At 46.5% G+C, this 27,367-nt stretch overlaps 1 protein-coding gene across 1 annotated transcript in view; it reads left to right on the top strand.

The window, feature by feature from the left end:
- DUS2 (dihydrouridine synthase 2) overlaps nucleotides 1-27,367 on the top strand; it is a 68,499-nt gene that overhangs the window by 20,804 nt on the left and 20,328 nt on the right. The window contains exons 5-8 of the mRNA XM_068259848.1: nucleotides 10,689-10,732; nucleotides 11,489-11,549; nucleotides 12,703-12,750; nucleotides 15,659-15,724. Coding sequence (XP_068115949.1) covers nucleotides 10,689-10,732; nucleotides 11,489-11,549; nucleotides 12,703-12,750; nucleotides 15,659-15,724 — 219 coding nt within the window. The remainder of the gene's footprint in view (nucleotides 1-10,688; nucleotides 10,733-11,488; nucleotides 11,550-12,702; nucleotides 12,751-15,658; nucleotides 15,725-27,367) is intronic.

Genomic DNA, 27,367 nt, shown 5'->3' with positions numbered 1-27,367 from the left:
ATTTTATTGGAATTCCACATGAAAGACCAATACAAAGTGGTGTACATGTGAGAAGTGGAACAAAAATCATACATAATTCCAAACATTTTTTACAAATAAATAACTGCAAAGTGGTGTGTGTATAATTATTCGGCCCCCTTTGATCTGAGTGCAGTCAGTTGCCTATAGACATTGCCTGATGAGTGCTAATGACTAAATAGAGTGCACCTGTGTGTAATCTAATGTCAGTACAAATACAGCTGCTCTGTGAGGGCCTCAGAGGTTGTCTAAGAGAATATTGGGAGCAACAACACCATGAAGTCCAAAGAACACACAAGACAGGTCAGGGATCAAGTTATTGAGAAATTTAAAGCAGGCTTAGGCTACAAAAAGATTTCCAAAGCCTTGAACATCCCACGGAGCACTGTTCAAGCGATCATTCAGAAATGGAAGGAGTATGGCACAACTGTACACCTACCAAGACAAGGCCGTCCACCCAAACTCACAGGCCGAACAAGGAGAGCGCTGATCAGAAATGCAGTCAAGAGGCCCATGGTGATTCTGGATGAGCTGCAGAGATCTACAGCTCAGGTGGGAGACTCTGTCCATAGGACAACTATTAGTCATGCACTGTACAAAGTTGGCCTTTATGGAAGAGTGGCAAGAAGAAAGGCATTGTTAACAGAAAGCATAAGAAGTCCCGTTTGCAGTTTGCCACAAGCCATGTGGGGGACCAGAGATGCTCGGATGTGCCTTATCCACGAATTCGGAAATCCGCGTGGTTGCAAAAAAAAATCCGCATTCGGCCCCGCCGCATGCGGATTTTCGTCCGCGTCCACGCAACCACGCGGATTTTTTCCCGTGAATGGCGTAATCACGCGCGGATTCACGCCCGGAGGCGGATTTTCTTTTAACGTTAATAACAAAGCCCCCATACATGCTACAGTCCCCCAAATAGCATGGATTATCGAGGTGATAAGGGGCAACATAACTTCAACATAAAAAATTCCCCCCAAAAAATTTTTTCTAGAGAAAATGGATTTTAAAGTGAAATCAACACTTTAAATGGGGCTATTAATTGGTAATAAGTGGTTTTAAAAAGGGATATACGCGTTAAGCAGTCAAAGAGGTGAAGGCGAGTTCCAATGGCACTTGGCGGCGAAGGTACCGCTGGAGGAGGATGAGTGGCTGACGGCAAAAAGGCTCCAGAGAGGTTTTTGTAATTTTTTTTTTTTTTTTTTTTTGCAGCAATTAGCAATGACATCGCAGCAGAGTTGTCAGTGGACACGGGCAGTGTGAACGCAGAGTGCAGTGGTGGTAGCGACTGAGTCAGGAGAAGGACTATGCGGGCGGTCAGTTCAGCAGCACAGAAGGACCACGGCAACATACTGGTGGTAGTAGTAGCAGCACAGTGTCATAGTGCTGGCCAAAAAATTAAATGCACCCGGTGACCCGGGCAGTGTGAACGCAGAGTGTAGTAGCGACTGAGTCAGGAGGACAAAGCGGGCGGTCAGTTCAGCAGCAGCAGCACAGTAGTAGTAGCACAGCGTCATAGTGCTGGCCAAAAAATTAAATGCACCCGGCGACCCGGGCAGTGTGAACGCAGAGTGTAGTAGCGACTGAGTCAGGAGGACAAAGCGGGCGGTCAGTTCAGCAGCAGCAGCAGCACAGTAGTAGTAGCACAGCGTCATAGTGCTGGCCAAAAAATTAAATGCACCCGGCGACCCGGGCAGTGTGAACGCAGAGTGTAGTAGCGACTGAGTCAGGAGGACAAAGCGGGCGGTCAGTTCAGCAGCAGCAGCACAGTAGTAGTAGCACAGCGTCATAGTGCTGGCCAAAAAATTAAATGCACCCGGTGACCCGGGCAGTGTGAACGTAGAGTGTAGTAGCGACTGAGTCAGGAGGACAAAGCGGGCGGTCAGTTCAGCAGCAGCAGCACAGTAGAAGTAGCACAGCGTCATAGTGCTGGCCAAAAAATTAAATGCACCCGGCGACCCGGGCAGTGTGAATGCAGAGTGTAGTAGCGACTGAGTCAGGAGGACAAAGCGGGCGGTCAGTTCAGCAGCTCAGAAGGAGGACCATGGCAACTTACTGGTAGTAGTACCATAACACCAAAAAATTTACCAAGGTAGGCACTAGGCAGGTAGTAAATGTCTTTATAAAGGCAGGCATAGTTAACAACAGCACATGCAGCAGCCACTTCATGTCCCCCTGTGTCCGACAATAGGGGCCAGGAACTCACCTTCCACCCAAGCCTGGTTGATTTTCAGGAAGGTGAGTTTGTCCACAGAGGCGTGGGAGAGCCGAGAGCGCTTCTCTGTGACCACGCCACCGGCCGCACTAAAGCATCTCTCTGAGAGGACACTGGAAGGAGGGCAGGATAGGAGTTTCAGGGCGTACTGGGAAAGCTCGCTCCAGATGTCCAGTCTCTTGACCCAGTACTCCAAGGGGTCCACGGGGCTGTCGGTGTCATTGAGCCCGCTGGATGACCCCATATAGTCAGACACCATGGTGGTCAGTCGTTGCTTGTGCTGGTTGGTGGTGGATGCTGTGGCGGGCACCTCTGTTCTGGGCTGCTGCACTGCATACAGGCTCTTGCTTAGGCTCTTCAGGTCTCCGGGGCGCCAGTTGCTGCTGCTGCTGCTGGTGGTTGTTGTTGTGCTGCTAGTGGCAATGGCAGGCACCTCTTGCTGGCTTGGCAGAGCAGTTACAGTGGGGGTGGAATGCTGGGGGAATGCTTCCAGTAGTCTGCGCACAAGGGCCTCCTTCAACTCCCTTGTGCGTTGCTCGGTGGTGGATGGCGTCATTAAGTCTCCCAGCTTCCCCTTCAGACGGGGATCAAGCATCAAGGTAATCCAGATGTCCTCCCTTGAACGCATCTGGATCACCCGGGGGTCCCTGCGAAGGCAGCGCAACATGTGCACAGCCATGGGAAACAAGTGGGCCCTGCCAGCAAGATCTTCCTCGCCATTGTCCCATAACGCATGCCTGTCCTCTTCCTGTGCCATGTCGTTGTCCTCCTCAAACCGCCATCCACGTACAACGCCTGCTGCACTCTGCTCCTCCTCCTCATTCAGGTTAGGGACCTCCAACTCTTCCACTACCTGCTGTGAGCCCTCCTCTGAGCTGGACTGTGCTGCCATCTGCTCCTGTTCTTCCAACTGCCTCAGGGCTTCATCCCCACGCTCAATTAAATTGTCCATTGCCTGCTCCAGTAGACAAACCAAGGGCACCCACTGGCACACAGAGGCCCGCTCCTCACTGACCATCTTGGTTGCCTCCAGGAAGGGACTCGGCACCAGGCATACTTGCTGCATCAGTGTCCACTGAGTGGCAGTAATCATGGGGACTTGCTGGTTGCTGGGGACACTTGGGTCTAGCATGTAGGCCCTAAGAGCCAGCCTGTGCTGACACAGCCGCTCCAACATGGCCAGAGTCGAATTCCAGCGAACTGGCATGTCGATGATCATCCGGTGTTGTGGCCTTCCATACTGCTGCTGTAAGGTGGACAAGAGTGCAGAGGCAGTGGGTGACAGGCGGAAAAAGCGTACCACCGCCCGGGCATCCTGCAGCAGCTCGCTCATCCCCTGGTAGGTGCGCAAGAAGCGCTGCACCACAAGATTGAGCACGTGGGCCAAGCAGGGGATGTGCTGGAGGTTTCCCTGCTGCACTGCTGCCACCAGGTTGGCCCCGTTATCGGCTGCCACATACCCCACTTCCAGGCCTCTGGGGGTCAGCCACCTCCGCTCCTGCTTCCTGAGGGCGGCCAGGACGTTGGTGGCCGTAAGCCTCTCCTTCCCCAGGGTCACCAATTTTAAAAGGGCTTGGCAGTGCCGAGGCTTGGCGCTGCTGCTGCCGAGGCGGGCTTGCTTTCCGGGTGCTGAGGGAGTGTCGTGACAGGACCCTTCTGCATCCCCCCTGATCCCGCGTGGTGGCACCACTAGCTGGGCTGATGCGCTCTTGTCCTTCCTCCCTTCCATCAGTGTCACCCAGTGGGCCGTAAAGGACAGGTAGCGACCTGTCCCAAATCTGCTACTCCACGAGTCCATGGTCACGTGGACCCGCTTGCCCACAGAGTAGTCCAGGGAACGGGCCACGTTTTCCACCGCAAACTTGTGGAGTGCTGGGATCGCGCTCCTGCTGAAATAGTGGCGACTGGGGACTTGCCACTCGGGGATGCCAAATTGGAGCAGCGTCCGCATGGCGCTCCCCTCCTGCACCAGGGAGTAGGGAAGCAGCTGTGATGCCATGGCCCGGGCCAGCAAGCCATTTAGTTTGCGGATCCGCCTGTGGCTTGGAGGCAGAGGCTTGGTCAGACCCTGAAAGGTGTCGCTCAGCAGGGTCTGACGACGCTGGGATGCAGGGGAGGCAGAGGAGAGAGACGAACACTGGCTGCCAGCCTCAATGTCTGTGTCCTGAGCAGCCGAGGTGGAAGAGCGCTTGCGTGCTACTACTGCTGCTGCTGTGGGGGATTCACGACCCTGAGGGAGGGAGGATGCTGCTGCGCTGGTGGGCCTTCTGCTCTCAGGAACCCCTGCCAGCAGTGCCTGCTTCCTCTTAAAGTCCGCATACTCGCGGCAGTGGCGGCTTCTCAGGTGGCCCTGGAGGGATGAGGTACCCATCTTGCTCAGACTTTTCCCACGGCTCAATCTTTTGCTGCATAACCTGCACACCGCATACCTTTTGTCATCAGTACATTCCTCAAAGCAATCCCACACTGGTGACTTTAATTTACTGCGGCCCCCACTAGCAGAGGGTGCAGCGGAGCAATGTGTGGTAGTAGTTGCCGGGGGTTGCATGGTGGTGGTGCCGGCTGAAGCAGTGTCATGTCTACTTCCTCCACGCCCACTGCTGCCGATGCCCCTGCCCCTGCCTGACATATGGCGATATCCTTGCCTAGGCCGAGGTGACTCGTCATCCTGCTCTGACCATTCTTCCACGGATTCAGCAGGCTGCACATAGTTAGGGTCCACAACGTCATCATCAGCAGCATCATCATAATCCAGCTCTTCCTCTGACTCCCCCGCCTCCTCTTCTGTCCCTACATCCCCAGACACAGACCCCTCTTCTTCATCACCAGAACTCAACAACGCTTGTGATTGTGGCCCGATCTCAATCTCTGCCACATCAGTCCCCAGTAAGTCCTGTGCTTCTTGCATCAGCAGGTTCCCAGATGCCGGACTGAGGGACAGAACGCTGTCATCCTGGGAGGGCTGCTGACCAGTGGGTGCTGGGGTGGATGTCACAACAAGCGTGGGATGTTGGCTGCTGCTGCTACTGCTTGGAGTGGTGCTCACAGTAGAGGTCTGGGAGGAAGTCATGATGTCCATGAGTACGTCAGGTTCCATTTGCTCAACCACCACACGGGGACCAGAAACTTTAAAATATTTGGACAATGGCGTCCGCTGACTCGGCCCAGGCTTTGCTGCCCCCTTTTCTGCTGCATCACGACCACGTACAGCTGGGCGTCCTCTCCCTGGACGTGGAGCAGTCCCAGAAGTGGCTGAGGCAATTGAACTCCCTTTCCTCTCACCCCGCGAAACCCTGCCAGACATGTTGCTAGTAATGAATCACTGGATGCAGTGGGCACAGTACAAGGTCACTGAAGGATGCAGTGGGCACAGTACAAGGTCACTGAAGGATGCAGTGGGCACAGTACAAGGTCACTGAAGGATGCAGTGGCCACAGTACAAGGTCACTGAAGGATGCAGTGGGCACAGCAGTGGGCACTGGATATACAACTAGGTCACTGAAGGATGCAGTGGCCACAGTACAAGGTCACTGAAGGATGCAGTGGGCACAGCAGTGGGCACTGGATATACAACTAGGTCACTGAAGGATGCAGTGGCCACAGTACAAGGTCACTGAAGGATGCAGTGGGCACAGCAGTGGGCACTGGATATACAACTAGGTCACTGAAGGATGCAGTGGCCACAGTACAAGGTCACTGAAGGATGCAGTGGGCACAGCAGTGGGCACTGGATATACAACTAGGTCACTGAAGGATGCAGTGGGCACACAAGGATGTCACACTGTGTAATGAGATGCTCATATGCCAGCGAGCGAGCAGTGGGCACTGGGCACGGCACAAGGTCACTGACAGAATGAATGAACAGCGCTGGCAGAGAGTGGCGGCGCCGGCGGTGTGACTGGCTGCCTGCAAATAGTACAAGTGTATAACTGTCACTGGAATATACAAGTGAACACTGCAGCTGCACTAACCTGCCTGCCTGCACTCTACACACAGATAATCCCCACTCCCACTACACTGCAGCACTGAACCTGCCTGCACAGCACTACACACAGTTAAATAATCACTAGACTCCCACACTCCCACTACACTACACTGACTACAACTAACTACAGCAATCACTCACTGACTAGCTAACTGTGTACAGTATAAGAGCAGTGTTAGCAAAAAAAACGCTTTGTTTTTAACACAATAAATGCACTTGCTCAAACAACAATGGCCTGGAGATAATCCTCTCAGCACCACAGTCTAGTAGCAAGGACAGAGCTTTTCCATCATGGCCGCCGCTTTATATTCAGGAGGGGAGGGCATAGCTCCCCTCCTGTGATTGGTTGCTAGGGCCTGGCTGGGGCACTCTGATTGGCCTGCAATGTGTCACTTCCGCATAGTTTGACGCATTTCCGCAAACCACGACTTCAGCCCCGGGTTTCACGAGCGTGAATGCGGATTTCTGCCCGCATTCACGCGAAGCCGAAGTAGATTTTCGTGGTTGAAAATCTATTCACGGCTTAGCGTGTCCGAGGCGGAATGCGTCAAAATGGTCGTGAATCCACGCGTAAGCGTGATCACGACCTGGCGGTGAGCACCACTGTGGGGGGACACAGCAACCATGTGGAAGAAGGTGCTCTGGTCAGATGAGACCAAAATAGAACTTTTTGCCCAAAATGCAAAACGCTATGTGTGGCACAAAACTAACACTGCACATCGCTCTGGACACACCATCCCCACTGTCAAATATGGTGGTGGCAGCATCATGCTCGGGGGGTGCATCTCTTCAGCAGGGACAGGGAAGCTGGTCAGAGTTAATGGGAAGATGGATTGAGCCGAATACAGGGCAAACTTGGAAGAAAACCTCTTGGAGTCTGCAAAAGACTTGAGACTGGGGCGGAGGTTCACCTTCCAGCAGGACAATGACCCTAAACATAAAGCCAGGGCAACAATAGAATGGTTTAAAACAAAACATATCTATGTGTTAGAATGGCCCAGTCAAAGTCCAGATCTAAATCCAATCGAGAATCTGTGGCAAGATCTGAAAACTGCTGTTCACAAATGCTGTCCATCTAATCTGACTGAGCTGGAGCTGTTTTGCAAAGAAGAATGGGCAAGGATTTCAGTCTCTAGATGTGCAAAGCTGGTAGAGACATACCCTTAGGGCCCTTTTCCACCAGCGCAAACTGAATCGCAAAACCGCAAACCGCTAGCGATTTTACAATCGCTACGGTTTGCTTTTTAACATAGGAATAGCGGTAGGTCATTTCCACTACCGCGATTCGTTTTTGTCGGGAACGCGAACGCGCGGCGGAGCGATATTTGCCGCGATTTTGCTATGCAGTGCATAGCATAGCAAAATCGCGGCTGCGAACGTCGGGGAATCGCCGCTAATTGCGATTCAGCAATCGCTAGCGTTCAGCGTGAACGCTAGCGATTGCTAGTGGAAAAGGGCCCTAAAAGACTGGAAGCTGTAATTGCAGCAAAGGTGGTTCTACAAAGTATTGACTCAGGGGGCCGAATAATTACGCACACCCCACTTTGCAGTTATTTATTTGTAAAAAATGTTTGGAATGATGTATGATTTTCGTTCCACTTCTCACATGTACACCACTTAGTATTGGTCTTTTACGTGGCATTTCAATAAAATTGATGCATGTTTGTGGCAGTAATGTGACAAAATGTGGAAAACTTCAACGGGGCTGAATACTTTTGCAACCCACTGTAAAATGTTACAACATCATCATATGTGTTTTAAAAGACGCTAACACACTTTGGGACAATGCCTATGTAGTTGAAAAAGACCCCTATGCACATTATCTGGAGAAGGCTGAGGCTTGTTTCACGCTATGGTATAGAGTTGTGTACTCTCGCTGGCTGCACCCTCGTTGCAGTGACCATTAATGTCAATGAGACGGGCCACAGTATGCTCGGTGCAGCGTGATGCATTGGAGTCAATGGCACCACAACAATCTTTATATCATGCACATACCGGCGAAATCGCGTGATGCACTTCCTGTCCAGAAGTGTGCATATGACTTAGGGGACAAACACAAGTGACGTCTGACATCACTTGCATACACAGTGATGGAGGCATGCAGATTTTCCTGTCGGCATCTCATGCAATAGTGCGGTGTGATGCGCTACGGTTGGCTCTTCTGCCACTTGCAAATCGCACCGCACCATGTGCAACCAGCCTGAATCAACATATTAAGTCCAGGCATCTCTAGAATGCCAAAATGAGACACAGCTGTGGAGCAGGTCTCTGCAGCAAGCGGCAGTAATGTTCTCCCACTTTTGGCCAGAGTTGTCTTCTAGTACAAGTCATCTGCCTAAAACACGAACCAGTCATTTTGCAAGTTGCTGATTCTGTCCTACAAGAGTAAAAGGCATCCCCAGCGTCCTTTAGATCTATCTCTTTTAGTCCCTCTTTATTCTCTGTATCAGTATTTCCCTGTTCACGTGTAAAGCTTTACCAGGAAACCTCTATGAATGTGCCCTGCTCCTGCATTTGGTGTTTTGTTTATTTTCTGCTGTTCTGCCTGGCAGGACAGCAGGTACCAGTGTGGTGAGTAGTTAGACAGGGTAGCTCCTCCTATTGGCTGGCTCCTTTGCCTTTTCATTTTGCTGAAAGCCTGTTTGTTAGTTAAAGAATACTGAATAACTGCCTTGTTTTATCAAATGCTCAAAACTTTGTGAATTGACATTTATTGGGCTAGACTGGAAATGGAGGCAACGCCCCTTTTCTCCCAGCTTCACTTCACCTTGAGGAAGCCCCATTGTGTAGGGCAAAACACGTCCAGTGGGGTGGTGTTCCCACTATGTGAGTGCTCACCCAACTCACACACCAAGTGACTAAGCTCTAGACGGGTCTGTCAAGCTGGGAGGCAAGCTTGTATATAGTACAGATATTGTTGCAGTCTGCTCAGGATGGTGAGACAACTGTATCATCCTTTCTTCATTCAGAAGAGTCTATCCATATGTCCAATATGGACAGGGATGCCAGCAGTGCATAGAAGATGGACTGTTTTGAAAATTGCAGCGCTATTGTATGATTTTAAACTGCACTAATAACATTGAGGAAGGTCTGTCCAGGAGTCCGGTACTGATGGTGACCAGCAGTGTATATGACCAGAACTGTTCAATGGTTGTAAACAACAATGTAATTACAATTGCTTCAGTGAGTTTACCGAACCTGAATTGCATTACAGATGGAATTTGTTTTTAATTTGGGTTTTTATAATATGGTATTTTTAGCTTGTTGGGAGAGCAATACTTACGCCATGCGTGTTACCTCCACATACGTCTGAATACATTTTTTTTATGGCACTTTAAAGCTATTATGCATTATCACAATAAAGTACAATTACATGGAATTGGCGCCTCTACTATGGGTGGTGCTTAAAAACTGGCTGGCCCACATTTTCAGTTATGCTAAACAGTTAAAAGAACTGTCGTATGAAGTATTTTCTGCCAAAAGACGGTTTTCCATAGAAGGAATTACTATATCTATTGTTTTATGAAATACATTATTTCAAAGTCAGTTTTTCAGTTTATTTTTTTTTTTATTTTTAAGTCTGTAGCCTTACTTTTTTTTTTTTTTTTAATCTGCAGTCTGAATAAATATACAATATTCATATGCTCATTGAGGCCTTATGTACAAACTTGCACAGACATTGCTCGGTAGCATTACCCTTACTTACAAGACAAATAACATTTTAAATCGTGCTTTTCTCCAGGAAGACTCAAAACGCTTGAGCTTCAGCCACTAGGGTGCGCTCAGTAGTCAGAAGTAGTGTTAGGGTGTCTAAAGCCGCCCCACCCTATGGAACGCCCCTTCCTTCAACACCTTCAAGCAAGCCCCTAAAACACATTTCTTTACAATAGCCTACCCCCAATCTACCACACCTTACCACTTGACTCCTTAGTCTAATTCTTACCAGGGTGTTATATTTGGTGGAAAAATCCTCAGACTCCCGACTCCTCAGTTTATGAAACCACCGACTCCAACTCTGACTCCAGGTACCCAAAATTACTCCTCGACTCCAATTCCGACTCCACAGCGTTGTTATAAATAATAATAATAATAGTAGCCTACAAGGACTCCTTACTGAATAGGTTCTGGCTTACTGAACAGGTCCCAGGTCACCTGTGTCAGAGGCAGAGCCCACCATTACACTATCCAGCCACTGCTACTAGCATGACCGCTGCTAAGGTAAAGTGCGCTACCAATGGTATTACTATTTGCGTAGTGTGGGTTGCACTAATAGCGTAACTCGTGGTACACAGTGCAGGGTACACAGTAAGAGTAATATTGCAGAGCGATGTCTGTGCATGGCAGTATTACCGCAAATTTGTGCATGCACCTTCCATGTGTTAAAAAAGAATGTACTTTACATGGGATGGATTTGATTGATCACTTTACAGCATTTTTATCCTTTCATTATTATTATTTTTGTTTTATATACAGGGAACAGCGGATGCAGAGAGAGCTCTGGCTGTGGCTAAACTTGTGTAAGTTCATACTATTGCTTTAAACTTGATTTCCAAATGTTACCACTTTGTATTCCGGGGTTTTTCCCCTTTAAGATTCCTGGCAATTTTGGCATTTCGCCTGTCACTGTTGATGCAGCAAAAACTTTGTTATTACCTATGTCATCAGAGTGATACATATATTGTTTTTTTGGGACAATCTAGTCTTTCTTTGGGTAGTATTTTTTTTCCCAATAATTTTTAAATTTTAGACGCGGGAGCATGCGGCAGCAGTATGTAGTAGGGGGGCCATTTAGGATGTGAGAGTCATGGCAAAGAATCTAAAGTGGTTAAACATCTGAACTCCCAGCCCCCTGTAGTGTATCAGGTCCCTCAGTCTCCTCTGGGTCCCCTCCGTTGCACTGCTTCAGGCTCCAAAATATCTGCGACTGGGGCTCCAGTTGTGAGATGCTGCACATGCACAGTCTAGTCTGCATGCCTCGATTGTGTTCCCGTCGCAAGAGCTTGCTGCACATGTGTGGTTCAAGAATAAACCGCACAGAACAGCCCTCCAGGTTTTAGAAGCTCCCAAAATTTGGGGGGCCTCAACCTATAGGGTGGTCTCTGGAAACCCAAGCCGCAGCCCCTCCCACACATAACAATCTCTACAACATCCACCAGAAGCAGAAATGGCATTAGATACTTGTGTGAATTAAAAAAACGATGCCATGCAGTATTCTTATTGCGTTTTGCTTTTCTCTTATTTTTTTCAATGTGTTTCTGAATGCATATACAAAGAGAAGAAGATGTTGCTGCCATTGATATCAACATGGGCTGTCCAAAGGAATATTCAACTAAGGTATGCATAACTGGTTTGTAAACTCTAAATTGGAATGTAATTCAACTCTAAATTGGAATGTAATTGACGTAGCTATAGAAAAAAGGTATAGGTAAACTCGAAAAACCTATCTAATATAATGAAAGACAATGAGAGCTATTAGAAAGTGTCCTATTCCACTTTTGTGGTTGTAAGTCCCTCTTATGACAAGTGTGACCATCATGACCCTCTTGAAACAAATAAGGCCAATATGTACCCTTTATAACAAGTATGGCTGTTTTGTATGATTTGTGAGCCCCCATTTACCTTGGAATAAGTGGGGCTTCAGTAGCGAAGCTTAGGATTTTTGGGCCCCAGTGCGAGTTTTACATTGGGCCCCCTAAAGCATTCCATGCATAGGAACTGATGTGGAGCACCAAAACCTGCCAAGAACAGCTGCAGTGTCAGAGAGGTGTAGGCTGGGGAGGAGAAAAGTCTTAATGGTTACAACTACCGGTAATCAAAGCACATAAAGAGGTGATCATTACCAGCATAGCACCAAAAAAATCAGTTGAATGAGGACCCCTAGTGAGCTCCTCTGGTTCAAGGGCCCCGGTGTGTTTGCTACCTATTCATTTCCTATTGCTGTGCCACTGTGGGGCTACCATATTCCCAAAGTATTGGTGGGCAGGATGGCCTGGTAAAAAGAAATGAAAATCTACTTACGGTCTCAAAGATTGCAACCAGGATCCTCTTGCACCAAGCTGGGACTTGGAGGAGATCATTAGGTGATGCGGTAGATTAAGGAACTGGCTTGTCCTGTGGCAGACAGAACCATCGGGGTGGTTCTTGTGGGACTTTAGTTGTGAAACTGTGGACTAGAACTACTGAAATGTGCTAATCCACATCTTTCTGCTCTCCACCCTGGTAGTGTCCCATCACATAAATTACATCTCATTATTTTGTTGCTTCTACCTTGGAGGCAGCTTACCTCACAGAGGCCACTTATCACCTGTGCTGACAGGTCTTGTCATACATTTCCGGAGAGTTGTTCCTAGCTTGTAGCAAAAGTGCTGTTATGTGCTGTAGAAGAGGGAACTTTATACAACGAAGAATGTATGGTGTGTGGCCAGTTTTAGTGTTCAGAAGTTGATGCCTGTCTTAAAAAAAATGTTGCCAATGTTATGTGTTTTAGGGTGGCATGGGAGCAGCACTACTCTCCAAACCTGAAAAAGTTGAGGAAGTAAGTACTTTTTTTTTTTTTTTTTTTTTCTTTCTTAGAACCACTTACGGTACTTAACACAGTTTTATTATTATTTAGTATTTATATAGCGCCAACATCTTCCGCAGCGCTGTACAGAATATATATATATATATATATATATATATATATATATATATATATAGTGCTGTCACTAACTGTCCCTCAGAGGAGCTCACAATCTAATCCCTACCATAGTCCTGTGTCCATGTATTTAGGGGGAAGCCAAGTAACTTATCTGTATGTTTTTGGAATGTGGAAGGAAACCAGAGTGCCCAGAGAAAACCCACACAGACACGGGGGGGAAAACCTACAAACTCCTTGCAGATGTTGACCTGGCTGGGATTCAAACTGGGGACCCAGCGTTGCAAGGCGAGAGCGCTAACCACTACGCCACTTTGCTGTGTGGAGATATTTCACTCAGGATGGTCTTAAACTTGTTTTTTTGCATTGCGATGCTCCTGCTGCATCCCATGCTGGACAGGCAGTATGTCACTGGGATGTCGTGCATACAGAATCCTCTGAACCTCCCCGATGCATCCCCAAGAGATCCAGAGTTTTGGATCATCTTGACCGAGTGCAGGTCAAGAGCATTGTTCTCCCTACTTGCCCTCCCCCTCTGTCATGCTTCGTACATCATCCCTTCCCCTGCTCCATAGGCTAGCGATGCATCTGTAAAGCACTGTCACCGCAGGGATCAAGTCCCAATCCCCACGAGTAACCCTCATGCATGTGTATGCATTGTTGAGGTAGCCATACACTATACAATTTTTTTTCTTAATTAGATATTCAATTAGACAAGATCATCTAATTGATGATGGGAAAAAATTGTAGTGGATTTTTGTGTTTGGGATAGGCATCACTCGAATCACAGAATCTGAAGGTTGGTTCATGGTGATGTTGATTGTGATGCCGATCACAGTACCAATGGAAAATAAAAGTTGTATAGTGTATGGCCGGCTCTAGTAGTGGCTGGATAGTGTACTGGTTAAGGGCACCGCCTTTGACATGGGAGACCAGGGTTCGAATCCTGGCTAGGTCAAGTACCTATTCATTAAGGAGTTCAAGGCAAGACTCCCTAACACTGCAGGGTGGCCTCTTGAGCGCGTCCCAGTGGCTGCAGCTCTTGAGCGCTTTGAGTCCGACAGGAGAAAAGCGCTATACAAATGTTCAGATTATTACTTCTTGCTCATAAAATAGTTGAATAATTCCACAATAATTTTAAAGGACAACTGAAGTGAGAAGAATATGGAGGCTGCCATATTTATTTCCTTTCAAGCAATACCAGTTGCCTGTCTGCCCTCCTGGTTTATTTGGCTGCAGTAGTGTCTGATTAATACCAGAAACAAGCATGCAGCTAATCTTGTTAGATCTGACAATAATGTCAGAAACTCCTGAATTGCTGCATGCTTGTTCAGGGTCTATGGCTAAAAGTATTAGAGGCAGAGGATCAACAGGATAGTCAGGTACCTGGTATTGCTTAAAAGGAAATAAATATGGCAGCCTCCATATACCTCTCACTTCAGTTGTCCTTTAAGCAACCATTTTTATTTTGAAAAATAGTAGTATAGGAACATATGGTCAAACTTGACCCTACTGCACCATCCAGTGTTTGAAAAATATATTGCACCCAATCTTACTAATGAAAACATGAAAAATGTATGAAAAATGTGAATAGGTTGTTTTAATTCATGATTTATTTATTTTTTTAGTTTTTGTCCTCCCTGCTGTACCCACTCAAAGAGGAACTGTTGCGAAAATCGCATACAAATAAGAAGTACGTTTCTTTCTGAGTAAAATGAGCCATAAATTACTTTTCTCCTGTGTTGCTGTCACTTACAGTAGGTAGTAGAAATGTGACATTACCGACAGGTTTTAGGCTAGTCCTTCTCTCCATAGGGGCTTCTCGGCATGGCCTTTATTCTTTATAAAGACACTCCCTGAAAAAGATTTATACAAAGATGCTGGCCAGCCTTCCTGCTCACTGTACACTTTTTGGCAGTTGGACGGAGCAACTGCCATTCACTAAGTGTATTTTGAAAATAAAGAAATGCCAGTGAACTCCCCATGAGGAGATGGGCTAGTCCAAAACCTGTCAGTTCTGTCAGATTTCTACTACCTACTGTAAGTGACAGCAACCTAGTAGAAAAGTAATTTATGGCTCATTTTACCCTCTTTCCCTGAAAATAAGACCTACCCTGAAAATAAGGCCTTGCTGGAATTTTGAGCATGCTTGAAATATAAGCCCTATCCCGAAAATAAGCCCTAGCGGAAGTTAGAGGAGGAAGAGGCAGCCAGTAAGTGGGGACACTTTGGTGCAGTGCTAATCGAGCGTTGATCCTGTCATCGCAGCATACAGCAAGGTTATCAGCTGTGCAGGGAAGACAGGGCAGTTGAATGATCAGTACAGTAGCATACTTTCAAATCTATGAACATCACAGTACAAAGGAACAGGAAATGTTCTGCTGAGAGACACTTCCTAACAGAACTATAAGACATCCCCTGAAAATAAGCCCTAGCACATCTTTTAGAGCAAAAATTAATATAAGACACTGTCTTATTGTCGGTACTCTGGAATAAACCTACTTCTTAACTGTATATTTTTACATATATTTTAAATTTTAAGATTTTTGTGGCAGAGGTCCTTTAAGTAGGAATTATTACAGTCACAGCTGTAAAGGTTATGTGTTTTGAATTCAACTTGACACTTAAGGGACAACTGAGGCAAGAGGGATTGACTCTTTTTCAAGTTCCAGATCCTTTCTTTTGCCATGACTTATTTAACTGACTTGCAACAAAAATTAAAAATGTTTCTTATTTAGCTTCTTGACCCCGTGCTGCATTTAGGTGACTTGCAATGTATTTTTAGTCGTATATGTATTTTTTACAGGTACTCAGAACATTGGTTAAAGGGATTTCCATACCAGTGACCTGTAAGATACGCATCCTTCCCACAGTAAGTACTTTCTATAGTTTTCCATTAATGTACAATTATAATTCTGCTGCTTTACTGCAGTAGTGTTAGCAAAAACAGAGTCATGTATATAAATGGGGTTGTATTGTATTTACCCTTTGTTTGCATTACTATTCTCTGAAAATTTTGCCCATTCATAAATCGTTCTTTGATGATACTTTTCATTCAAAGTACCCTCCTTCATAAAGATTTCTGAGCATTTAAAGTGTACCTGTAGTGAAAAAAGTGCCCCAAATAGGTGCTTAAAGGAATTGTATCAAACTTGCATTATTTCTGGCAGCACTATAGATCAATATGCCAACAACAGTAAGAATGAACACTGCATATATTTTTGCTGTGCAGTATGTCATTGTTTCTATCTAACTTACTGTCGGCGTCCCCTGAGCAAACTGACGGCGACGGGTAATTGGGCAGTTCATTATGCAAGAGGGGAATCCTCTTTCTGAGTACAGCTGTGGATTATTCTATTCTGATGCTCCCCCCACAGCAGAGCGAGTTATGCAGCACGTGGCCCGGCTCATAAAGTTTCTGTGAGGAGCAAGAGACAACTGCTCTCGCTCCTAGTGTGCCGGCCAATAAGGAGCTTACTTGCCTCCTTTCTTTCCTCAGAGCTCAGTTCTGGTTTGCAAAGAACTTGCTTCTGAAGGAGACTTCCCTGAGCTGAGCTGCCACTGCATGATTAGTTGTTGCTACACAACGGCAAACATATGAGCTGGAGGAGGGCTTGTCATTGCTCTGAAGAGGAGCCATAGTGGAATATTTATTATCATAGCTCTTTTACAATTTATTTAAAGGCCTTCATAAAGTACACATGGTACAAGCGACGTTTCTGAGCGATGGACCTGCTCCTTTATCAAGCAATGACAGTCTAGTATAATGCAATACAACAGCAGTTTAAATACCACACCTTACATTCAAATACACCAATCACAGGCTGTGTATACATGTCAGCCAATCCCACGCCGCGTCACATGAGCGGACCTGAAACTCATGTGCAAAGTTAGAAGCCAATGGGCAGCGAGAAGGCTCACCTGCGCTGTGTGCTGCTAGATGTCCCCACTATGGCCGGTGCAGCCCCACGCCCGACGGCATAGCCGGTCGTACCTCCCATCTGTCCACACGGACCAGATGGGGAATTGTAAAAGAGCTATTGATGGTGCCGGCTTTACTTCTTTTCCCTTTTTGACCGTTGAAAAAAAACATGTAATGTTTCTTACTTGACTTATCTGTATAAATGTAAGTTACCACTTCAGTCTAAACTCCTTTTGAAGACAGTCATATTACAAGCTGCCTGATCCCTCTCCATCTAAAAGTGTAAGCACTGTTGAGGCTTTCTGTGTCCAAAGGACCTGCAGCAGCCTTTCACCAACTAGACAGTCAGATGACTTGGGGATCACATGGTTCGTGTAATTACTAATAACAATATGCACTTGTTATAACATAACAAGAATCACAAGCCCGATGTCTGTTTCTAAATGAGCCTATTAAACTTTACTGAGAGTCATGTCTAGAAAATTTTCAACTTTACTGATAACCGGAAATACTGTAATTTGGATAAAGGAAATAAAGTTTAATACAAAAAAGTTAAGTTAAAATGATTAGATAGATGTATAGGAAGTTCATACACAACTTAGTGACCTTGTATTCCTTGTAAACTGTGGTCTGTTTGGGGAAAAAAGTTCCCAGATGATAGCTGGTTTACTGCTGTTACTTACAGGACACTTGGGGATCCAGGTGTGGTAGTGGGGTAAACCATGCATGTCATTCCTGCAGTTCCAGTCCAGGGTTTAGACTTGGGAACAGGTGTAATTGGCTCACCTGAGTGTCATAAATAGTCGTGTTTCCCAGAAGGCAGTGCGCTGTGCTGACAGTGAAGGGATTTAAGCCCCAAGGCTGTGGACACAGCAGAAACGTGGAAAGTGATTGGCAAAGAGCCATTAGGCATGCGATATAACCCAAAATGAGGTTACACACACACACACACACACTGAAGGCATAAGTGAATTTATTTTCTCTTTTTTGATTGAAATATTTTTAGGTGAATGAAAAACTAACTTTAGAGACTAAGCAATGTTTTGTTTTATTATTATTGTTGTTATTATTTATTTCCCAGAACGTCATTCGGACAGCACCCCTGGTGAGGACCTGTCTCCCTCCCCACCGTGGACAGGAACTGAAAAAAAAATAATTTGCATAAGCAATAGGCAGCTGTATAAAAGGCACCTACTTACTTCTATACTTCAGTTTAGTTTCCTGTCCCCGGACGGAGCGGAAGAGAGGTCTCCAGGAGCGCTATCCATGTCTGGAGGCAGGGGCCACGTGTGCCAGAACTCCCAGAGGAGCTGCGCAGTGAGCAGTGGGGAGTCCTGCAGCGTAATGGAGGCATCTCCGTGTGTGGCAGCAGACTTATGCGCGTGTATGGAAGAAGTTCATTTCCGTTTGACCCGGAAGTATTCAGGCGATGGGGTCCCGCGTGATCTGAGGTCTGCAGAGCGGCAGGGGCTGTGGCAGAGGAGGAATATTCAGCGCAGGACGCTGATAATAACAAACATGGCTGAAATTAATTATGCGGCAGGGGCCGCGGCGGTGAGGACGAATCAGCATCCAGTCTGATTCGAAAAGGTATGTGCAGCGAATTTGAATAATTAAGCAGCAGGGGCTGCAATTAGTAATTTCAGCTGGGTCCTTTTTTTGTGCATATAGCTAGATGCTATGTCCATGATTCACTTAGTTGTTTGTGATCATGGAGGACGCTTCAGGGTCAGCTCCTTCGCAGTCTGCCAAGTCTGGCCAGGACCCCTCTCTGGCAAGTAGATGTAGTACTGGTATACTCCTGCTTGTTTTAATAGCCAGACTCTGACATCTTCCTCGGCACTACACAGAGTATATTGTCTGGTCACTTAACTATCCTTCAGAGGGGTTTATAATAATCCCTACAATAGTCATACAGTATGTATTGTGTAGTGCATGTGCCATAGTCTAGGGCCAATTTAGGGGAAGCCAATTAATTTATCTGTATGTTTTTGGGATGTGGGAGGAAACTGGAGTGCCCAGAGGAAACCCACACAAACACTGGGAGACCATACAAACTCAGTGCAGATAGTGCCCTGGCTGGGATTGGAACCGGGGACCCAGGACTGCAAGGCGAGAGTACTAACCACTATGTCCTGTAACATTAATCTCAGCTTTCTACTGTTTAAAAGCCACATTTCAGTTGAAAACCTCTACTCGGCAAAAAAAAACCTTAAAGAGAAACTTGCAAGTGCAAACAGGTGTGTCAGCCAAGAAGGTTGTCTCACTCAGTTTGCGGAGATCTCTATGAAACGGGCAGATGCTATGTCACCATGGAAACCGAGGTCTAAACATTTTGAACCGGTAAGACATCTGCTGTGGATGGAGAGCATTCTCTGAATGCCAGGTCACTCTGTCATCAAACTGAAGTCCATGCAATGGGCCACCAACTTATACTAGATGTCATACAGTATATGTGTTTTCCTGAAGCCTGGGAGCTATAGTAAAGCAGCAGCATGAAGTACCATCCTCAAAGTCACCAAATGTCTGAGCACTGGAAAAATCTCTGTATCTAGTTTAGTCAGTGTTGTCATTGTGCCCTGTTTAATGGCCAAATGCAAGTGCAAACTTGAGTAAATTTGGATGGTTTGGGATTATTTAGACCTAGAGAGGGGGATTTATTTCCCTCACAATACTAACACTTTATACTGTTGCTAAAAGGAACTACATCTGGAACTGACAAACTGACTGACAGATCCTTCTGACATGTGCGCTGAGTTTGTGGTATAATCCTGTCTCAAAACTGCTTCAGTTTGTGAAAAGTGATGGATATTCTGTGACTGTTACTTGTCAGCTTGCAGGTACCAGAAAAATTAAAGAGAAACTCCAACCTAGAATTGAACTTTATCCCAATCAGTAGCTGATACCCCCATTTACATGAGAAATATAATGCTTTTCACAAACAGACCATCAGGGGGCGCTGTATGACTGATTTTGTGCTGAAACCCCTCCCACAAGAAGCTCTGAGTACCACGGTACTCTGGGCAAACTGCCACAATGTAACAATGTTCACAGACAGGAATTAGCTGTTTACAGCTGTCTCTAACAGCCAAAACAGCTAGGAGCAGCTACATAACCTGCCCACAGTAAAAATTTCACCATGTAATAAATGTCAGAATGTAAATCGGGGAGAGGAAAGATTTTACAATGAGCAAACACTGACTAAATCATTTATACATAATTATGGTGAAAAATGAAGCACTTTTTTTACTACATTATTTTCACTGGAGTTCCGTTCTGATTCCCAAGGATTTCTGTGCAAAAAGCGGTACATTTAATTTTTTCCAGTAACCTCCAGGACAGGTCCACCATGAGACGACATAGGCTCCTCCCAGGAACAGGAAACGTCCAAATTAGAGCACTCTATACATTTTAAGCCAACCCCTCCATCGCCAGTTGACGTTTCCTGTTCCAGGAAAGAGTACTCTATGTCGCTCGCCGGTCCGTCTAGCCAGGTGTGCTGGGGACCGTGGTTGGCGGCGCATGGGGACCTGCCTGGAGAGGGTCGAGGTTCCGGTAGGAGGAGGAGAATATCTACCTTCTCCAAGAAGCGTCATGGCTGCCCTGGTGGTGGTAGTTCCGAGGACGCGAACGGCGTCCATGATTCCCTGATGGCGGAGGCTGTGGCGCGCCGGAAGTGACGAGGAGAAGCCTGGGCCTCCGGAGGGTTGGCGAAGGTTTTTGCCCTCAATGGCGGCGCTCGTTAGCGTACTTCCACCCTTACGTGACGTCACTTCCGGAAGCGTGGGTGAAGAGACGCCGGAAGCCTGCATTGCTCGGCATTTCGTTTTGCGAGCGGAGCAGGATGGACGCTAAGCAGGAGCCAGGAAAGGTAAGGTGGCGGAAGGCTTGGGGACCTTTACGGTATGAGCCGAACGCCTTGCACCGCGTCTATGCTGAGGTCTGACTTGGTTGGTGTTTTTGCCTGGCAGCTTAGCGTCTGATCTGAGGTCTCTTCATAGACATTATATATGTATATGTTACGTCTGTCTGAGGTCTGTGATATTATATAGCAGTTTATTAGGCTATGTTATTCTATGCTATGCTACTATATGATACTATACTATGCTATTATGCTAATATATTCTGGATTTTGGTGGTCTCTGCAATGTGTTTATGTGGACACCTTTAATGAAGTACTTGAATTAATGTGTTACATTATCCAGTAAATATTTACTTAAAGGTCCTTGGTATAGTCTATTCTGAAATACTAGTACCTTTTTATTTCCTCCTGTCTGGGGTAGGGAAGCTGCTTTCCTCACATTCTGTCATGGGCACAAGGGTGTTGCTTTACAGAGGTCTTTTTAGACAGACAGGTGACACTTCTTTTGTTATTGTGTTTTATTATAGGGCACAGAGTCTACTGACCCGTCAAGGCCTAGGAGGCGTTGCCCGCTCTGTGACACAAAACTTGCCCATACTTATAATAAGCAGTTTTGCCAACCCTGTTTTGTTAAACTAATTCAGGAACAATCAGGGGGATTAAAGGAGGAGATTATGTCAGCTGTTAAGCAGGAGATGTCTGATACAATTAAATCGTTGAAAGAAGTTTTCTCTGCTGCCATGACCCCAGCTACAGATACTAGTAATGCAGGCCCTAGTACAACAGTACCGGTAACTCCTACACCTAATAGTGATGCTACTCAGCCCGAACGGCCTGCAAAAAGTAAGAGTAAAAGTAAATCCTCCACTAAAAGACCTATTATTTCTTCCTCTGAAGAGGAAATGGAAGAGGAAGGAGAGGAGGATGATGGAGATGATTCCGATGCATCTTCGGTTAAAAGTATAGAGAGTCAGTCAGATATAAGGAAAATTTCTATGTTCAGGTTTCCGGCTGATGAAACTGACCAACTTATCTTGGCGATTAATAATACTTTGAAGATTGAGACAAAGAAATCTGAAGAAGTGTCACTACATGATAAATTGTACCAGGGAATGGAACCAGAGGAGGCCCTTACTTTTCCTGTGCATAAGTCTACAAAGAATACTATTCTGAGTCAATGGAAATACCCGGATAGAAAGTTATTCATGTCTAAGGGGTTTATTAAAAGATTTCCATTTGCAGAAACAGATGCCAAGATATGGGATCGGTGTCCTAGGCTTGACGCAGCTTTTTCTCAAGTAAATAAGGACAATGAATTAGCTTTTGAGGACCTCGGATACCTTAAGGATCCACAGGATAAAAAGGTGGAATTTGCTCTGAAGAAGGCATGGACCTCAGCAGGAGCAAATTTTCGACCAGCAGCTGCAACAACATGTGTATCGAGAGTGTTAGCAGTATGGGTTAAGAAAGTAGAAGAAAAGGTAGAAAAAGGGGCATCTAAGGAAGAAATCTTAGAATCACTTGAAGTGGTTTCAAAGGCCACAGACTACATAACTGATGCGGCAGCAGAAAACATAAGGGTAAATGCAAGAACGACTGCCCTAATTAATTCCGCCAGACGTAATTTATGGATTAAAAATTGGGATGGAAGTCAGGCTTCTAAAGCTAGGGTATGTAACATACCTTTTGATGGGGAGCTTTTATTTGGGGCCCAGCTAGACGAAATATTAGAAAGAACTAGCGATAGAAAGAAGGGGTTTCCAAAGAAGAAGAAATATATACAGAACAAAAGATTCTTTAGAAGAAATAGGCAAGAAAACAGGGATAAACCTCAGCAGAGAAGAAAACACTGGGCCATCAACAGAGAGGGAACGAGAAAGAATTTTCTTTTTCGGAACCCAGAAAACCAAGAAAAGAAGTGACGCCAAAGAAAGAGTTGAGGGTCGTCTAACAGGATTTTATTCCCAATGGACGAACATAACCAAAAACGATTTCATCCTCAATCTTGTAAGTCAGGGGTACAAAATTCAGTTTCGGTCGCTTCCGGGAAACAGGTTCATTTCCACTCCTCTTCCAAAAGAGAAACAAAGGCGTCAGGCTTTGCAAAGCATCATAAAAGGCATGATAGAGGAAAGAGTGGTAGTTCCGGTACCGTGCGATCAGCTTCGCAGGGGTTTTTACTCGACCATATTCATGGTAAAGAAACCGACGGGGAAATTCAGGTTAATTCTGAACCTGAAGCCATTAAACCCTTCTGTGACTTATCAAAGATTCAGGATGGAATCAATCTTCTCTGTGAGAAACTTACTAACCCTCAACTGTGTAATGACGAATATAGATCTAAGAGATGCTTATTGGCACATTCCAATAAGAGAGTCGTCACAAAAATTTCTGAGGTTTGCAATAAAAGAAAAAGAATCAATTCAACACTTCCAGTTCAGAGTCCTGCCCTTCGGAATTTCATCAGCACCTCGCATCTTCACAAAAGTGATGGGAGAAGTGATAAAAGACTTACATGTAAAGGGAATCCTAGTGATTCCCTATCTAGACGACTTATTAGTAGTAGCAGACTCATATCAACAAGCGGAAGAAGACACAGAGAGAGTACTAGATCAACTACAGACTCTCGGATGGATTATAAATTGGGAAAAGTCGGTGCTACAGCCGAAGTCAAGAATACAGTTTCTAGGAGTTGTGATAGACTCAGAGAGGAGAAGACTGTATTTAACAGAAGAAAAGATGACAAAACTAAAGAAAATAATACAGGACTGTATAAGGAACCCAGTTCTGACAATAAGAGAAGTCATGAGAATACTAGGTTTTCTGACGTCAACATCTTGTGAGGAAACGCGGAAAAGCCGCCGTCTCTCGAGGTGAGGCGGCTGTTTCCGCGTCCAGCATGGCGTCACAACGCGGAAAAAAAACGCTGCATGCCGCATGGGCAGTGCGGCGGAATCCGCATTGGTAACGGCGGAATCCGCATCAGAGGCGGCCCCCTGCATTAGATTCATTGCATGACAGTACTGGTGTGGCTGGGACTGATAGTCCACCAAGATTCAGACTTACACGCGCGCGAGCACAGAGGCAGAGTTTAAATAGCAGTTAGAAGGGTGTCGGCTGACCAGCTGGGTCAGCTGACAAATTCCACTGCTCCCATTGGACCAGCAATTAGGGAGGTCCTGGAAAGGTCCTAGAGTATATATACTGCTGGTTGTTCACTTGCTCTTTGTCTGGCGTGCGATCACACATGTGGGAGCACCCAGATCCGTAGTCAGATCCGTAAGTGTGCCGGGACCAGCTGGAGCTGTAATCCTACACTTAGCTAGATTCTGTTGATAGCTAAAGTACTAGTTTGATTGTGATTATCTGTTATGACTTTTGCCTGCCTTGACCACCCTTCTGAACTCTGATCTTGTACCTCGTTATTTCTGATACTCTGTTGCCGAACCCCGGCTCGTTCCTTGACTCTGCTTCTGCCTCCTGATTTTGTACCCCGATATATCTGATACCCCGTTGCTGAACCCTGCCTGTACTTTGACTCCGCCTTTGCCTCCTGATCTTGTACTTTATCTGTCTGTGTGTGTACGACCTGGCTTGTCCGACCTCGAGAACCGACCTTACCGTTAGAGGCGGTTCCTCGCTCTGTTAGCGATCCTCCCTCCTGAGGGTCACTTTCAGATATACCTTCCTACTGTCAGTCTGACTCCTCCCGTCTTGGAGAGCTCAGGTCTGCGGAAGGAATCTGTGCAGTACTCCTTGCTGCATTGAGGCCTTGTCCTCTAAGTGTTACTGTTACACTAAACACTACACTCTACTCAGGTGAACAGAGGTTAGTTTGTATATCGGATTATCGGTGAGACTGCAGATCACTTATAATCTGGTATATATCTGTATTTCCGGTGATACTGCAGATCACCGGTAATCAGATACTCTCTGCACCCACCGATCGCTACAGAACGCCAGACCAAAATACAAAATGGACGCAAACACTGATTGTCTGGGTGTACTTGCCGCTTCGGTGGACAACATCAATCAAGTACTGGGCACTCACATAACTCTTATTGATGCCCTATCAGGGTCTGTACAAACCCTCCAGACATCAGTGGATCATGTGCGATCCTCTCCTAGCTCTGACATACGTATGCCTGTACCTGAAAGCTTTTCCGGCCACAGATCTGACTTCCGAAATTTTAGGAGTAGGGTGTTGTCCTATTTTGAGTTGAGACCCCAATCTTCGGGTACTGAGACCCAGAGGGTCACGTTTATTAAAACTTTGTTGTCCGGCGACTCCCAGTCTTGGGCGTATAGCTTGCTCGCCGGAGACAAAGCTCTTACCTCTGTAGAGGAATTTTTTAAAGCTATGGCAGTAATTTACGACGATCCGGACCTTGCCTCGACTTCTGAGCGGAAGCTCAAGCTTTTGGGTCAAGGCGAAGGTCCGGTCGAAGATTACGCGGCCGAGTTTAGGAGGTGGTCAGTTACGGCCAGGTGGGACAACTATGCCCTATTAGATCATTTCTTGTCAGGGCTGTCCGATGAGGTCTCTGATTTGATGTTAAGCCAGCCCGAGCCCAGAACAGTCGATGAGGCCATCTCAGCGGCCATCCGAATCGACCGCAGGCTGCGCTACCAAAAACAGACCAGGGGTAGTTCCCGTCTCAGAGGGGTATCTTACACCACGGTCCCAGTGACTCCACCTCCTACTATTTCACCTTCTCCCGTCTTGCCTCCTTCTGAGCTGATGCAGATTGCTCGGTCAAAATTAACCCAGGTAGAGCGAAGACGGAGAATGACCGAACAGCTGTGTTTGTACTGCGGTGAAGGGGGGCATATAGTACAGAACTGCCCCAATAAGCCGGGAAAACGCTACCGCTTAGGAGTGGTGGGGGGTAGCACCCTGGGCGTCCGACTTTTACCCCTAGAAGAAAAACGATTGCTTCTTCCCTGTACCGTTACGTGGGAAGATAAGACTGAGGTCACGGAAGCCTTTATCGATTCAGGCTCCGCGGCAAATTTTATGGATTTTGAGTTTGCTAAGAGATTGTGTATTCCGCTCACACCAGTACAACCACCCATCCAGGTTACGGCAGTGGATGACTCTCCTCTGCAAGGGAATCACCCACTGTCTCAGACACCAGAGGTGGGGGTCACCATAGGGGTACTGCACTGGAAAAAGTTACAGTTCTTTGTGTTGCATATGACAACCTCCACCATTATACTCGGCATGCCATGGTTGCACCTTCATTCTCCACACATTGATTGGGCCACCGGCCAACTAATTTCTTGGTCAGCACACTGCTTTCAGCGATGTTTAGGGAAGGTGACATTGGGCCAAACCAGGGTTCATGTACAGGGGGTACCTGAGCAATATGTGGAATATTCTGATGTATTCTGTCCCAAGGCTGCAGACAAGTTACCCCCACATCGCCCTTTCGATTGCCCCATTGATATACGTTCAGGTTGTATGCCCCCTCGGGGTCATTTGTACAATTTATCTGGGCCAGAGAAATTGGCTATGCAGGAATATATCCGTGACAATTTAGCCAAAGGCTTCATCCGGCCGTCCCGATCGCCTGCTGGAGCAGGTTTCTTTTTCGTTAAAAAGAAAGACGGGGGCCTGCGGCCCTGTATTGATTACCGGGGACTAAATAAGATCACGGTAAAGAATCGCTATCCGTTACCCCTGATAGACGATTTATTTACGCAGGTCACCGATGCTAAGATCTTCTCAAAGCTGGATTTACGGGGCGCGTACAACCTGGTGCGCATTAGAAAGGGCGATGAGTGGAAAACGGCCTTTAACACGCCAGACGGGCATTACGAGTATCTGGTGATGCCCTTTGGGTTATGTAATGCCCCGGCCGTTTTCCAGGAACTCATCAACGAGGTCTTCAGAGAGGTGTTGGGGAGATTTGTGCTGGTCTATCTAGACGATATACTTGTTTTCTCCAACAACCTCTCTGAGCACAGAATGCATGTGAAATTTGTACTCAACAAATTAAGACAAAACTCACTCTACGCTAAGATTGAGAAGTGTATTTTTGAAGTCACATCTGTCGCCTTTCTGGGGTACATAATTTCCACCACGGGCCTGTCTATGGACCCCGCCAAAGTCTCCGCTGTTTTGGAATGGCCTCAGCCGGTTGGGTTGAAGTCTTTACAGCGGTTTTTAGGCTTTGCGAAATATTATAGAAGGTTCATAAAGGGGTATTCCACGGTTATCGCACCCCTCACCTGTCTTACGAAAAAAGGGACAGATACCACCCACTGGTCTCCTGATGCATTAAGTGCTTTCTCCACTTTAAAAGATTTGTTTTGTTCCGCACCCATCCTGAGACATGTAGACACCTCTTATCCTTTTATTGTTGAGGTAGACGCCTCGGAGGTTGGGGTAGGGGCTGTGCTGTCTCAGCGGTCAGGCTTGCAGGGAAGGCTACACCCTTGTGCGTATTTCTCTCGTAGGTTCTCTCCGGCAGAGAGAAACTACGATATAGGCAACAGAGAGCTCTTAGCCATTAAACTTGCCTTTGAGGAGTGGCGTCACTGGCTGGAAGGAGCAGAACATACAATTACTGTATACACGGATCACAAGAATCTAGAATACATCAAGGGGGCTAAGAGATTAAGTCCCCGTCAGGCTCGATGGTCTTTGTTTTTTTCGAGGTTCAGGTTCATAATTACGTATACCCCGGGTAGCAAGAACATTAAGGCAGATGCCCTGTCCAGATGCT

The sequence above is a fragment of the Hyperolius riggenbachi genome, chromosome 11 (genome assembly GCF_040937935.1).
Source record: "Hyperolius riggenbachi isolate aHypRig1 chromosome 11, aHypRig1.pri, whole genome shotgun sequence".
Classification (NCBI taxonomy): Eukaryota; Metazoa; Chordata; class Amphibia; order Anura; family Hyperoliidae; genus Hyperolius; species Hyperolius riggenbachi.
Note: the sequence above shows the minus strand (reverse complement) of the source record. Positions and strands in the feature narration are given on the sequence as shown.